General features: G+C 37.7%; 1 protein-coding gene across 5 annotated transcripts in view; it reads left to right on the top strand.

The window, feature by feature from the left end:
- LOC134680056 (myosin-11) overlaps positions 1–16,814 on the top strand; it is a 54,099-nt gene that overhangs the window by 13,536 nt on the left and 23,749 nt on the right. For all 5 annotated transcript variants that reach the window (XM_063539062.1, XM_063539061.1, XM_063539060.1 and 2 more), the window contains exons 4-11: positions 1,701–1,798; positions 2,676–2,846; positions 2,942–3,094; positions 3,546–3,800; positions 10,881–11,044; positions 11,416–11,569; positions 11,972–12,148; positions 15,914–16,045. In XM_063539062.1, the coding sequence (XP_063395132.1) occupies positions 1,701–1,798; positions 2,676–2,846; positions 2,942–3,094; positions 3,546–3,800; positions 10,881–11,044; positions 11,416–11,569; positions 11,972–12,148; positions 15,914–16,045 (1,304 nt within the window). The remainder of the gene's footprint in view (positions 1–1,700; positions 1,799–2,675; positions 2,847–2,941; positions 3,095–3,545; positions 3,801–10,880; positions 11,045–11,415; positions 11,570–11,971; positions 12,149–15,913; positions 16,046–16,814) is intronic.

The following is a 16,814-nucleotide window of genomic DNA, read 5'->3' as shown; positions in this document are numbered from 1 at the left end:
ATTAAAAAGTCCTCTTTTGTTATTTCTACTATTATTTTATGGGGTCACTTCCCCATCGCTATTTCATCTTATCAGTGCAAAGAAGGCATAAAAGCAAAGCAAAGCTTCACCCCGGAATTTCTTAACAAAAGTTAAAAGTCTCGAAAACTACGAAATATCGGCTAACATCGTACATGGGGTTTATTCTGATAACCCACGACGAGTATTCTAAAAAAATTTTTGGGCGTCATGGTTTGGACCAGCCTGTATACAGGGTGGCTAAAAAGTTGCCAGGGAAGTTTTGGGATTATACTGAGCAACTTTTACTTTGACTCCAACCCCTAAGTCGCGAAAAAAAATTTGACTGTTTCCTACATTTTGGCTCGTCCATTTTCTATGGGAGGGTAAACTTTTTTTTCGCGATTTCGGGGTTGGTCCCGTAGTAAAAGTTGCTCAGTATAATCCCAAAACCTCCCTGGCAACGGGAATGTAGTTATTTTTTAGCCATACCTGTATAGTACTGTCGTCCGCATATCGATGAATGTCGTCGATAGACAACATGTCACAGATATGCAGCAGCAGCAGCAGCTATTGGAGCAGCCGGCCTAGCCAAGGTTACAATCGCTATCGCTTCGATAACGAAAAGCATTACGTCTCTCTATCACTCTTCCTTATTAGTGTGACAGTGACAGTTGCGTTTCGATCGCTACAGAGCGTAAGCGATTGGCATCTTGGCTACGCGGCCAGGTTCCGTCTACTACGGCTCATATGCGCCTGCCGGACAAAGGGCTAGCGATCCATTTGCATAGGTAGTCTCTTGGACAGTCCATAAGATGGTAACTTCGACAGAAGACCCCTAACGGAAAAGACGCGCTAATACGGGACACAACTCTGAAGCACTCGGCCCGCTCGCCTTATAAAACGAAAGCATAGCAACTCCCGCCGGTCAATATCCCTCTGCTCGATAGAAGTTTCTGGCATAGAGTATTCGCACTGCGGGATGGTGGGCAGTAGGGCGCTACCGTCGCCTTTCAAGGTCGAGTTTGAGGCAAAAAGAGTACCTAAAAGATCGGCTTTCTCTTTTCCGCTGTGGGCCAGAATACCATCCGCATTTCACACTTCACAGTGGTATGGTGGTAAATACGACTGACAAAGGTTTCCCTGCTGCCTTTTGGCAAGGCGGAGAGGTAGTCTTTTGCCCATTTTGGCGCCCCCCCTTGGACGGCGCCCGGGGCACGTGCCCCCTCCAACCCCCCCCTAGTTACGCCACTGGTCACATGCCCTTAACACGCTAGACAATTTGCCCTTACTTTTTCTGTTATGGGTGCAACTTTCAGGCTTTCTCTTATATACTCATTCCTTATCCTATCCATTCTCATCACGCCACACATCACATCCATCTTAACATTCTCATCTCTCTTATTTTTTAACCCATAGGTATATATGATACATATATAGGTATGTACTTATTTATATGTCACACAACACAGCCATCTTCAGTCTACGCACTGCAATGGGACCGACTCTTGTTCATAATTGCGTACGGATTCCTACTCTGAAAAACAACGCTCGCATTGATCGTTCCATTTCCTCTCAAGTCTGACGTCAGTGGCTTTTATGAGCGTTATAAAAAGGATTATCTGAATTGTGTGATTTTAAGAATGTGTTTAACTTGTAGACTAGGTTTTATTTAGAAGTAATAAATCATTTGCATTATGCAGACACGGTGACGCTGCGCCGGCCGTCAGCGTCGCCGCCGCCCGCCTCCGCCAGTCTCACCATCAACAAGAATGATTCACTGGCCGAACGCGTGCGCAAGGTAACAATAATATCCTGCAAGCGTTATTCGACTGCGTTTTCCGACAGCTCCTGACACTGCATCTTATTACGGGGACGTCGTGAAATGATGAAAGCCGAGTCTACTTCATCTAGGGGCTTTCGAATATGTAGCAAAACTTGAGAGCTCTCTATTGACAGTACAATTTTTTATCAAGGTGAAAATATAGTCGCCGTGTCTCGTGTTATTATTAAATAAGTCGAATTTTCCTCCAGTCCAGACTTCTACAAGAATAACATTCCTGAAACCTGTCTGTACTTAGGCATTCTTTTGATGTTTTACAATCAAGATTATGCCCGTTCTACTATGTATTTTTAAATTTTTAATATCCACTCTAACTGTTTTAAGAATTATTGCTACACGTCACTCCTTGACGTAAAAGTGGTACTATTCTGATGAGATGAACCGGATGTATCACATCAGTTTTATAATAGTCATAAAAGTGTACCTATGTTTAAAACGGGAGCGAAGACAGTATCCATTAAGAATTCCAAATCATTTACGATACAGAAAATATTTTATCACTTGAGAATGCTTACAAACAATATCGGCCGATCTATAAGTGTTTAGTTTACGTTTTAACTGAATAAACACAAAATCTATAAAAGAAATATAAAGTGGGTCAAGATGCTAGAACTGTCTACCACAGCTCTTCAGTCTGTTGCGAGGCCAGAAATAAACTTAAAAGGTCATCATCAAAGCGCGTGGTTGCGCGCCGTGCGTTAAAGTTAATCGAGGGAATGGTATTCACATATCCATAACTATAATAAAATAATATATCCAAAACTATTAATCCTTTATTAATAAGCTCTACTAAATTACAATCCAAGTACATCGATATGTTATTGGTCTGTTGCAGATGAACTTATTAAAAGCTCAAAACAGTTTCGAAAAAGAATCAAGCCTAGAAAAGGAAAAAGAGAAAACAAGAAGAAGTTTATCAAGAAGCAAAGAAGAGGAAAAACCATCGAGAGTAAAGGAAACCCCACCTCGGTCTTCAAACAAAGAGGACGTTAATTTTATGATGCAGGTAGGTACAAACAAAAAATAAAATATTTTAAACTCTCTAACGACATTGCAAATCAGTAGGTTATTATTATTATAAATTTTATTCTGGTATTTCAGGTAAAAGAATCGAGAAACTCCTCAAAGACTTCCAAACCGCCTTTACGCGGCGGGCCTTCGAAAGAGAAAGAGGAATCTGACGACGACGCAAGCACAGCAGGCACCACGACCACAGAGGGGACCTTAGTTGACGCTAATGTTAAGGACTACCAGGTAAATATCACTCCGGACACACAGAGCTAGGCTGCGGCTGGGCCCTGAACATGGAGAACTCAAAAAAAAATCTGGACTCGTGACGATTTTTAACATTTGCACTTTGCAAGTTGTCAATGATCTAAATGGGTGTGTGTGGGATTTTAAAAGTGTGTAGAGACGTCTTCACAACACGTTCATGACAATTTTTTAATTTGCTGAAATTCTCTCATTGAGAATAGTTAGGTATAAAATCATAATCCATTTAAGTACTAAATTTTATATTTTATATTAAATGATGCTAACGTGTTTTGTTAAACTTCTGAAATCTAAGGATTCATGTTTTCTTGTTAACGTGTACCTGCCTAAAATCAAAAAATAAAAATGTTTCGCTATTGCGAAATACCTACTGGTCAAATTTTGAACTTAACATTAAAAGCAATACAAATTGTAAATCATCTGTATATTTCAGGACCAAATAGAAGGACTAAAGCAGGAAGTAGACATTCTTCGTAAACGTTGCGAGCGAGTCGAAAAGGAAAAGAGCGACATCTTGCTTCGGAGGCTCGCTAACATTGACACGGCTAACAAGTACACCACCGGGCGCTCGTCAGAGGTCCTCAAGCTTCAGACGAAGGTCAACGAGCTGACCACGCAGAACGAGGATCTGAAGGACGAGAAGAAACATCTGTCGTTGAAGATTAAGGAGATTGAGTGTGAACTTGAGGTACCTACAATAACTGAAAAGAGGACGCGGAACTTTTATTAATGATGGTTTATTATCGATCGCGAAGAATTATGAATTCATACTTAGGTACATACTCGTATGCCTCGACCGAGATTGAATCCCGTTCCAAATTGAACTAGGTTTTGCTTTACCCACAAAACCATCGCAAAGATACATACAATTTTTACTCATTTGAATTATGTAGATTTGCTAAATTACTGAAAAGGTCCCCGGGCGCCGTCCAAGGGGGGGCGCCAAAATGGGCAAAATACCTCCCATAGAAAATGGACCAGCCAAAGTGTAGTACACAGCCAAATTTTTTTTTCGCGACTTGCTCGTTATAATCCCCAAACCTCCCTGGCAACGGAAATGCAGTTATTTTTTAGCCACCCTGTATAGGTACAGGATGGTCCAAACCTTGACGTCCAAAAAATTTTTTTATTATCGTCGTCGTGGGTTATCAGAATATACCCCATGTATGTTAGCCGATATTTCGTAGTTTACGAGTTTAACTTTCAACTTTTGTTAAGAAATTAATAATTGTTCGTGGTATTTGCACTGATAACATGAAATCATCATCATTCTAGCCTTCAGTCGCCCACTGCTGAGCATAGGCCTCTCTTCGTGTACGCCACTTATCCCGGTCCTGGGCTAGTCTCATCCAAAAGTGCCCCGCAATTTTTCGAATGTCATCCACCCCACGAGCTAACGGACGCCATAACATGAAATAGCGATGGGGAAGTGACCCCATAAAATAATGGTAGAAATAACTAGTGTCCGACCGAAGGTTCGGTTTCGGTTTCGGCCAGTTTCGGGTAAAAAATCATGTTTCGGCTGTAGTTTCGGTTTCGGCCAAAAAACGGCCGAACCTTTCGGCCGGGCCGAAACATACGAAAAAAATAAGTAGGACAACAATATTAATACCTATATATTATACTGATTCATGTATAGGTACAGAAATTAATTGGTTTATTATAAAACACAATTCCACTAATGAGGGCGCCACTGGACGGTCGACGCAGTCTTAAGAGGCTGTCAATAACTATAACGCGCACACTGTCTAATTGTTTCGGAACGAATGAGTGATTTTATCTCAATTTACTATTGGTTTGTGTTAATTCCACATGTCCTCTACTTCAGCTTAGCCTTTGGCCTCGCTGCGCCGTGCTCGGCCTGCGGTCTCGCTTTTTAATACAATGGACATTGGTTGGAGTCTGTGCTCAAGTACTTATCCTGAAGCCTGAAGCACGGCTTTGACTTCACATGAAAGTTTGCCTCACTGGGGCACTTCGGACTTTTAGGCCCAGGTGAAGATTGGTACCCGGCCTTGCGATCAACAAAAACTTTCGCGTTCGCGTTTTTGGTTGGTTTTTTGGATGACCCTGTATCTACATGTTAACTTGACTGGTGAATGAATAGAGTTAGACCAAGAAAATTCTGCAATGATTTTGATAGCATACGCAGTGCAACTAGTGCAAATGTTATTTATACGACATAATTTCATAGAAGTTTTGACGTTTAGAATAACACTTGCCCTGCGTGTGTTATCAAAATCGTTGCAGAATTATCTTGGTCTAACTCTAGTAATTTTCTTAAAAAATTGCTTAAGTAACATCAATTTCAAGGATATTGGGTGTTGACAGCCCCATAATATGTGTATAAAAGAGGTTTTATGACATTTTTTCAACGATTTTAACAAGTCTACAAAAGTTTCGGTTTCGGTTTCGGTTTCGGCCGAAACTAGAGCCAAAGCCGAACATTCGGTTTCGGTTTCGGCAAAAAAACATGTTTCGGTCGGACACTAGAAATAACAAAAGAGGACTTTGATCGGCGACTCTGAAAAATTAGGACTATTAAGTATCACTTTTCTGATCTTTAAAAAAAACTCAGTTTCTAAAATAACAAAAAGTCGTTGAAATCGCTTGTATTTTTTATTTATTTAGGTAAGGGCAACATCTAAGCTTGACATGCTTGAACGTAAAAGTTTGTCTTTTTTTCCCAACTCAGCCAAGTGAGGATGCTGTTTTTTTAGCAACTGCGCCGTTTGTCAAGGATTATGTTACAAAAAGAAACATTCAATAAAGTTCAATAGTTGTTTTTATAAATTAAATCTTCACCCCGGAATTTCTTAACAAAAGTTAAAAGTAATAAAAATCATAATTCGAAAACTACGAAACGTCGGTTAACATACATATATTCCGATAGCCCACAGCGTGAGGAATTAAAAAAAATTTGGACGTCAAGGTTTGGACCACCCTGTATAAGACATGCCGTGCTAACATCGCTCGTTCAGTGATACTAGAATGTCGTGAAAAACCTGTGTCAGGTATTGAGAGCATTCTATCCAGAGTTTCGGTGTAGGATCGGGACAATTTAGTCCAATTCAATCCCACCAAGACTCAATTTTGCGCGTTCAGCGCTAAGAAAACCTCGTTTGTGACGTTCCATGGTAAAAGGTACGGTAAGGTAGATAGGTTATGGCGGCTGGCACTTACGTCACATACTTAGCGCCGCAATAATATTGGAATGGCGTTAATAATAGCGTAAGCGCCAACCGCCATAAAGTACCTTTACCCGTGGGACGTCACATTTTTCAAGGCACAAGCCTTCCCATGTCAGGGAGTATTGGGAGCCTCGGCGTTGACATCTCCATCAGTGACGTCCAATAATTTCGTAGCCACCTTGCTGGGTAGTAGGGAATGCAAATCTGTTATTTTTAACAAGCTTTTATTAGGTCGACCTGTATGTAACTAACTATGTAATGGAATCTAAGGTAACTAATTTAACCATCTTCCAACGATCATAGCGTCATGAAAATTGGCAGCTGTATGTAGTTCTGATGACAATACAATAATATGGTACTGTCGAACTGATCTGATTATGGAGACAGGAGGTGGCTATAGGAACGTCGACCTGTATGTAACTAACTATGTAATGGAATCTAAGGTAACTAATTTTTCTCAAACATGCAATGAAATATTGATGTTATGTTCCTTATAATAGGCTGCGAAGTATGACGTTTCAGGTCCGGCTAGGACAAAAGGTCGTTAATGGAATTTCATACACATCTTGCAGGCCTAGGCCGGCAAAGTCCTCTTTTTTAATTTTCATTTCACAGATATTTGTGACACAGCATCGTGGCATTCATCCATAAAAAAAACTAGAGGCAGTATTTGCTTTATGGTTCGTAATGACTCTCTGCCACTACGCCTATAAAAAAAAAACAAAAAACAATGTTTGCTATAATTTGCAGTTTTATTTGTATAAAATCAACATGAACTTAATAAATAATACATTCTATAATTTTAAATTATAAATTTAACTACACAAATAAAAACAATTAAAATATTTCATCTAAACGTTAGCGGTAAAAAGGTCTACTCAAACACGCGTAGTTATATTTTTTAAATTGTTATGGAGGTAAAGTTGAAAAATATTCATTCTGTTTTATTGGATTTATGGTGCGTTGTTGATTTTTTGACTTTAATATGAGTTCCGACAAAATAATGAAATTAATATTAATTGTAATCGTAGGTGTTGGAATTGGCAGCGTAAGCAGAATTGATTTTAAATAACTTGCTGCCTCAGCCGCCAAGTCAAAGACGAAGTATGTATATGGTTGCTTATGGCAATTTTATTATTTGAGAAACTAAGAAAAATGGCTTACAGTTTATTAGAAACAGTTTTGTGGCATATTTTAAATGAATGTAACTACAAATTCGTCAACACTGTGGAAATTATACTTATTTACTCCATGCATAAAGCAACGATGTATGTGAAACATGATATCAACATGAAAGACTATGTAAACTTATGTGACGAAAACGACAGTCAGACGGATACAAGGCGAAAAAATCAAAGATACATGAAAGTATACGGTAGTAAAAATACACGACTCGTGTAAAACATACGCGTGATAATGATATAGGTACGTGTTGGTTATATTTTGGGTGTAGTTTACTTTTAGTTTTTTCTATAAATAAAGCTTGGGTTTCGTGGAATTTTTATTTTATTTATTTCATTGCATGTTTGAGAAAAGCACTATACATACCTCGGCGGGAAATGGGGTTGCCCGCGCTCAGACCTATCCGGCCTCGCTTCGCTCGGCCGTCTATATGTCTTCGGCCGGCAACCCCTTTCGTCCCGGCCTCTGTAGTAATGTACTATAACCATCTTCCAAGGATCGTAGCGTTATGAAAATTGGCAGCTGTATGTAGTTCTGATGACAATACAATAATATGGTACTTTCGAACTGATCTGATGATGGAGACAGGAGGTGGCCATAGGAACTCTGTGATGAAACAACGCAACCTAATTGTGTTAGGGGTTTTTAGAATTGTCTCGATGAGTATTAGTTGTCTGTCGTGAGAAAAGTACAGTCAGCGATAAAAGCTTGTACCAAAAATGAATTTTTTGCCAAAAACTTTTTGTATGGAAATAACCGCGGTTTCGGTTAATAACCGATTATTTCCATACAAAAAATAACCGATTTGCATTCCCTACTGGGTAGGCTGCGCTGGTATCCAAAAAAACTCGATGTGCTCAATAAGAGAGATCTTTATAAGAGAGATAAGAGATAAGAGATAAAGGGAGGCGATACTTTAATCTGGGGTAGACAGATCCCATTTATTAAGTACTGCTGCCACCTTTGGGCAGGAGCATCTGGAGCACCCTTCAAATCAGCCCAAAGGCGCGCTGTACCTATGAATAGTCTACGATCCCAAACTCACAAGCGATATTGAATCTTTAAGTCTAAGGAGATCTCCAAAAAATAAGTGTATTAGTTTTAAAATGGTCGGCAACGCGCATGTAACACCCCTGGAGTGTAGACGTCCATAGGATGCGGTGACCGCTTACCATCAGGTGGGTCGTAAGCTTGTTAGCCACCGATGTACTAAAATAGTACATTTCGATGCTAGTGCGGAAGGTATGTCATTACTTCACGAGTACCGAGATATCTTGCCACGAGCCGCAGGCGAGTGGCAAGACTCGGGACGAGTGAAGAATGACATTTCCGCACGTGTATCGAACGACGTTTTTTAATACAGTTGCGAAAAAATAAGAAAAACATTGTTAATCGTACACTAAACAAAAGTGGTAACAGTGACAGATCGGTTAGACGTCGTCTTTAAGTATATTATATCTATGGGCGTTTGGCAGCTATTCCGTTCCATTCAGTCAACTTATTAACCCTTATCTTGGCATCGTAACACCCGTGATACATGGAACTTAAAAAAATCTAGCAGGTTCACTTTATTACCTAACAAAATAATTCTGCCATCAATATGTCGAGCTACCCTCCTTATTTATAGAAAAAAATAATGGACACGAGTGTCATTGTAAATTAATTAGTAATAATCAACATGGCGCCGCGGAAACAATAGATTTCGGTTCGTACTGGAAGTTTTGCATTTATTTCTTATGTTAGTATATATTTTTCCATAATCTATATTTTGATATCTTTACTGTCTCTTAGTGCATACATATTTACAATGCCTTCGAATTTAAAAACATTTAATACACAGAACCTTACATGAAACTGTTATGTATTATATTTGATACACTGCCAAGAACTCAGAAATGTACATATCGAAAGGATTGTATTACATTTAATACATTGCCAAGTTATAGTCTAAATAGTTTTACATGATTTTTTAATTTTTTTATTTTTGTGGGGTGACAAAACATGCTTTAATTATTTAATATTAGTTGTTGTATTATTTAGTTATTAAACTTTAATTTTTTTAAGTACTAGATGTTATTTAACTATATATTCGTACGCTGTAGCATTATTGCTACGCCGTAGCCCGTAGCACGGAAAAATATGTGTATGGCAAAAAATGGCCCCAAAGTAAAAAAAAAGTACTTTTTTTTACTTTTAATTATTTGTTTACTTTTCATATTTTACTCAACTTTTTGTTGACGACTTTTTTGAAACTTTACGGGATCAAATTTTCCGCCCATGTGATCAGGTATTCGTCGATATAATTTATTTTTACAGGTTTAATAGTCATCTGATGCTTTAGATTGCGTTTAATTAGCAGTAAATGCTAATTTCTGTTGTATTACATGTTTTATTTTCATTAAAAACTACATTTTTCTTCTATAAAGTAGGTAACTATTTTGTCGAGTTATTGGCATTGTATCAAATATGATACATATGGTTTTCCGAAACTGGAAAAACCTGGATTTTTTTCCTTATTTTTTAATAGTCTAGTATGCTCACTAGGTGACATAAAACTAAACAAATGTTTATATTTAAGATATTTTGAGCCTTGCCAAGATAAGGGTTAAGAACGGAATTTTCAATATTGAATATTAAAAAATAAACGTGTTATAATGATGAAGAGGTAAGTAATTAAATATGAAATATGTAATATTTTTCGTATTCTTACATTAACGGTAGGTTTTTATGCTGATTACGACGTTTAAAGGAAACTAATATTAACACTCATCAATAAGTAGTCGTGAATTGGAACAAGTATAAATTTTTAAAAAAATGGAAAAGTAAAAAGCACTAGTTCGAGATAACCAACTTTCCGCACGCTAAACAGCTACGTAAAGTAGCACTTTTTGAGCAACTGTATTAAAAAAACACTTATTTGTCTCAATTAAAAGTAAAACTTTGATAATTAAAAAAGTAACCCTTTCGTTAGTTCATTTCGTTGGGGGGGGGGAGGGCGCAAATTTGGTGCCTGCCCCGGGCGCCATATCCTCTAGCTACGCCACTGGGTCATTGAAGTTCGTTCGCAACGCCCCGGTTTTACCTATGTACCCAATAAAATACCAAAATACAATCGAATAAGCCGGATACTCATTAGCGAGCCGTAACCGTAACCGTTGCATGTACTGTAACCAAAAAAACATAGTGTGTACGTGGTTCGCAGGTTTGCGCAAACTCGCTAATGAGTACCCGGCTATACAGACTTGTACTGGTACAATACATAATTAAACGAAATATTTCCATACCAGTGAAGCACGTACGGAGCGATTACCACTATCAGAAAATCTAATTATGACAATATTCATCACTTTCATCAGAGTCAAAACATTAACAATGTATATTTTACTTTGTTTAAGTCCCGCCCATCGGGTGAATCACTGACTCGGCAAGTAGAACAGCTGCGTGCCAAGCTGTTGGCCGCCGAGACGCTATGCGAGGAGCTGATGGACGAGAACGAAGACATGAAGAAGGAGCTGCGTGACCTTGAAGAGGAGATCGAGGAGATGCAAGATAATTTTAGGTAACCATAATAATTGCTGTCAACAGCAATCTCCTCTGTGGCGAGGCCCGAATCGGGCCTCTGTTGCTATGCAATTCTAAAATTTTTGACAAGCCACGGAGGACATGATTTGGCAGGTCCGCAAAAATGAGCTCCGTGTGTTGCCGCCCGAAGTGACGCGATGTGGCATCGTAACTACAACGGATTGACCGATTTCCATGCGATTTTTTTATGTGACAGCGAGTTTCTTTCGTGGTTCTTAGCATGTTTAGTAGAAATCAATCCAGCAGTTTCATTTTTGGCTTAAAATTTGCGTTGGAGGTTTTTAGCATTTTTATTTTAATATTTATTAGACAATTCTGGCCTTATGATAATCGACGTATTTATTTCAGAGAAGATCAAGCGGACGAGTACTCATCCTTAAGAAGAGAACTGGAACAGACTATAAAAAACTGTAGAGTATTATCGTTTAAGTTGAAAAAGACGGAGAGGAAAGCAGAGCAATTGGAGCAGGAGAAATTGGACCAAGAGAAGAAATTATTAGAGGTGAGTCAAATACGATTAAAACACGCCACACCACATTCAACTTTGACAAGGGGACCATGTTAATTGAGAGTTTGAATAGCTTAGAGGACCTTATATATCGGATATCTTCATATAACTCACTCACTAAGGCCCACTTGCACCAATCCACTAACCCGGGGCGGGTTTAACCGGTTACACCGTTAACCCAGTGTAAAATTTTACTAGTAACCACGGTATCACCAAGTTTAACCGGTTAACCCCGGATTGGTGAATGGTGCAAGTGGCCCCAAGAGATAGATCAAGTCGCATAGTACTAGGGGGTAAACGCAATTCTAGGGTAAGTCATTAGGCTAATCAATCAGGATCGAGCGTTAGAACGACAAGGGACCTAACACTTTGGTAACCATCTCAATTATATTTCAGATAGTAGGCGGTCAAGGCGGCCTAGACCGCGTGCATCGGATCAAGGAGCTTGAAGTGGAGCTGGCCCGTTCCAACGAGGTGGCCCTGCGGCTACAGCGCGAGCTTGCCGACGCCAAATCCTCCCTGGCCGGCGCGCCACCCGCCAACCTCAAGAAATCCACCATGCCGGTTGAAGGCGTAAGTAACAAATTTCGTTTCAAACTCACGAGGAACTTACGACTCACGATAGATTAAGGACAAAATTAGTGCCAGTAAGTGGGTTTCGAAGTCTACTGACGATTTCCCGGTAACCTAGATTTCACGTGAAAACTTGGTTGTTTTTGATTTTTAACCATCTTAATCTTTACGTTGTGAGGTAGGCATATTAATCGAAGTTGTTTCAGAAGATTTATTAATTAACTAAGTAATTGGCCGTTTAATTACCTACTTACTCAATTCTGCTATTGATGACTGCTGCAAAGTCTAAATGAAAATTTAAAAGTAATGTGTGTTACATGTTTAGTTAGAGCCAGCAATCCGTGGCCTATTATTTAGCTACGTGATTTCACGCACAATGTAACGAACGTTAAAACGTACATAATCGGTTACACGTAGGTATTATATTATTACATTCTAGTGTTCTCTGGCTGTTCGTACAAGCCCGGCGGCAAAATTAATCACGGGCTAACAACAACTTGTCACTACCAACCCGTAATATATTACTCCTGCCCACACAAATTCCGCTATTACCTACTGTATTTCAGTTTAGATTATATAATAAATCGGAAAAACTCTGCAATTTAATGCTATTCTATTAAAACGTGTTTACAATTACAATTTGGGCCAAAAATACGCCAAATATGATCACATGATTTCTGGACGACCCCTTTCTTCATTTTTATTGGGGCGCTTATGGTGTAGATATGTAAGATATGTCACCGTGAAAACCCGTTTTCCCCAGTCAAAACTATTTTCCGTATCGTACCTATAGTGGATTCATGTCGTAAATGTTGCAAAAACATCAAAAGTAGTAACAACATAGTAGTTATTAATTATTTTGAGCGCATCGCCAGTATCGCCACGTGCCATAGTTGCAATGACCTTCACTTGCTTATATTTTTAGCTTGAGACAATGATTTACAACTTACGAGTAAATATACGAGAATCTTTGCCTGTTCATACACAATTTTGATAGTTTAACACCTTTAAGATGTTTACAACGAAACGTGAAGTCCATAAATTTTGTCTTACATTAAATTAAAAACATGCATGACGTAAATACGAGATTTTTTATCTACTAAAGGCACACAGTAAGCGTAAATAATACAAATACAAATACAAATACAAAATCGTTTATTTGTCCAACATAGGTATGAATAGTACATAAGTACAGATCTTATAGTATTACTGTTGTATCACTATGTTGTGCCATAAGGCGTACAATTTTTTGTCATTAATGGACTGTGACTACATGCTGTGCACAGTTACCATTAATTATAGTCTAACAAAAATTCGCTTACACTATAATATGTTTTGTCAACTAAATATTTAAAAACTTTACTTTTAAAACTTGTCATATCCTCTAAATTTCTTAATTCACTCGGTATTTTATTAAAAATTTGTGGGGCCATTCCAAATATACTTTTCCTATATAATGCTGTTTTGGAAGGCATTGAATTTATTCTGTTCCTAAGACGTATACTCTTAAACTGTTGAAATAAGTGGGGATTACTTTTAACAAAAATTACAATTTCGAAAATATACAAACAAGGTAGAGTTAATAGTCCTAATTTTTTAAAATATGGTTTACATGAACCCAGTTGCTAACCCAATTCCACACAATGATCTAATGCATCTTTTTTGCGCTTTAAACGCTACTTCTCTGTCAACTGAGTTTGCCCAAAATATAATGCCATACCTTAGTGTTGATGTTACATAGGCTTGATATGCCGTCAAAACAACTTGTTCACTAACAATCTTTCTTAAATTATATAAAACATATGAAAATTGATGCAGTTTCTTACATATAATGTCTATTTGATTTCTCCATGTCAATTTATGATCTAAGCTTATTCCTAAAAATTTTGTCACATCCGTTTTCTCAATTTGTTGTAGTTTAAATATGAAATATTTAAACTACATTTATCATTTCGCCTTTGTTTAAATGTCATTATTTTAGTTTTTTCTAAATTGATTTTTAAATTATTGCTAGTTAACCAGTTTATTACTGATTCTAATGTCTTGGATATTTCAGTTTCATATGTTTCTGGATCTTTACAAGTGAACATTATGGTGCTGTCATCAGCAAAGAGTACCATTGGATACTCGATGGCTTTTGGCAAATCATTTATATAAATAATAAACAATAAAGGGCCTAAAACGCTTCCCTGAGGTACGCCATAATGAATTTGTCTAACTTCCGATGAATAAGTGACCTCAGTTTTCATTTCAACGCATAGTCTATTTATTTGAGTTAACTGCTTTCGATTAACCAAGTAAGACTTAATCAAATTATGCACATTACCTCTAACTCCATATTTATATAATTTATCTAGCAATATTCTATGATCTACAAAATCGAAAGCTTTCGACATATCCATGTAAAGTGCTGATACCGGAACTCTCTTGTCAACATTTGTTACTATTACTCGCATAAGGTCAAAAATAGCCATATTAATAGACTTACCTTTACGAAATCCCATTTGTTCTTGCGTGAATAAGTTATTCTTTTCAAAATATCCGTAAATGGAGTTATGAATTACTTTTTCTATAATTTTTGAAAAAATGGAAAGCAGTGCAACTGGTCTATAGCTGGCTAAATCTTCCTTATCGCCTTTTTTAAAAAGCGGTTTAACAATACCTATTTTTAATCTTTCCGGGAATTCTCCCTTTTCTATACATAAATTAGTAATATGACTGATCAAAGGTGAAATTATACAGGATACTGCCTTTACTACTTTTGTACTAATTCCGTCGTAGCCCGTACTGTTACTGTTTTTTAAAGAATTAATTATCATTTTAATGTCATGGGAATTTGTGGGCTTCATAAATATAGAATTAGGTAAATTGCATGTCATCGTATTCATATAATTATAGTTATCATTTTTAGCACTCGCAATATTATTTTTTTGCGTTGATTGTATGTGATTCTGCTGTTTTGACTTACTAAGAGTTTGGTCAATAAAGTACTGATTAAACGCTTGCGCAATTTTTTCCGGTGATCTTATAGTTTTGTCATTAAATATTACCTGTTGAATATTTTCCATCGGTTGTTTAGATTTGTGTTTATTTATAACGTTCCATGATGCCTTTGTTTTATTATTCGATTGTGTAATAAAGTAGTTATTTTGTGCTTTCTGGGTAAGTTTAATAATTTTTTTCAGGCGCTTTGAGTAATTTTGAAAAATTATTTTATCGTGTAGTTTATCTTTCGATAATCTATATTTCCAAAGTAATTGGCGTTTACGCTTACAACAACTCTTTATTCCTTTGGTAATCCATTTAGGTTTTGACGTTGAAGTAACTTTAACTTTTTTAATAGGAAAACACAAATTGTAAAGTAATTTGAATTGATCTTCAAAACAGTTGTATGCTTCATTTGGATTAGTAGCCAAATAAACATCATTAAATTTTAACTCTAATAAAATGCAACACTGCTGCGGCTCCTTTCTCACCTTTTTTGCCATTATTAGGATACCCTAACCTATCGTTCCATTATAGAGGTCTCGAGAAATAACGCAATATGTGGCTGGTATTTTTTTTTTCGCAATTCGACAACCCAGGCTGAATTCAAATCCGCCGGTCTGGTATTAATTTGTTCATTTTACTGTTCCGTTGAAAACTTTGTTCACGGAATACTTATGGGATCACTTCGGTCTTGCAAATCAGTTATTCTTTATTAAATAATACGACAACTGCATATTAAGCAATGAGTATCGAATCTTAACAAAGCTCTTACCACAGCAAAAGGTGTCCCGCGCCATGATGACCCGCGGCGGGAGCCAGGAGGACCCGGCGCAGCTGCTGCGAGACCTGCAGGACTCGCTCGAGCGCGAGGCCGACTTACGCGAGCAACTCAAAAATGCAGAAGAGGAGGTAATTTCTTATATACAAGCTTTTATTTTATTTGCAGTTAATCATGTTTATTTGGGTAAAAACGGTCAAATACGTACTGGAAGTAAAATTTGAACCACTTTCGTCAGTTTGGTGGGGCTCTTCGGTATACTTAAGACCGATGGCAATGTTCTTAAGGCATTAAGCTGTTCTGCTTATGATTATTGAAAGTGCCTATTTTTAGAAGTGAAAAAACAACACAAACTTATGGAATTTGGAATTGTTTGGTTCGTCTAGCTAGATAACTGTTGAAAGAAAGATGCCAATAGCGAATCAAAAATTTATATTACAACTTGTACAAAGGGACGATGCGACAAAAATAAAACTCTTAGTAAGGGTGTTTTTCCACGTGTTTAATTTCTTGGTCCAATGTGTGTTTACGTTTCACATTTTGCGTAATGAGAGAGTGAGCCGCAATTAATGCATTGACTTCATATGTATGGGAGCGGCTTTTTGGCGGCGTTCCATTCTGTAACTAAAAATCATTCTATCAAATATCCTTATCTGGTTTGGTTTCTGACAAATATTTGACTGCCAATAATTTACGACTCGTTAACGGTTTAAAGCCGGTTCCACTTATTAAACCAATCAGTTGGTTTTACGGGGGAACAATTGCATTTAATAGGGCATTAGCTCTCGAGAGTCGCCAACTGGCACCGAGCCAACGTGCGGCTTAGTCATGCGGCGACGCAAATAGACAAATGTTAGACCAGCTTTCGATAAATAATTAACCTCGACTACTGTGCCGTTA

This window comes from Cydia fagiglandana, chromosome 3, assembly GCF_963556715.1.
Source record: "Cydia fagiglandana chromosome 3, ilCydFagi1.1, whole genome shotgun sequence".
NCBI lineage: Eukaryota > Metazoa > Arthropoda > Insecta > Lepidoptera > Tortricidae > Cydia > Cydia fagiglandana.
Note: the sequence above shows the minus strand (reverse complement) of the source record. Positions and strands in the feature narration are given on the sequence as shown.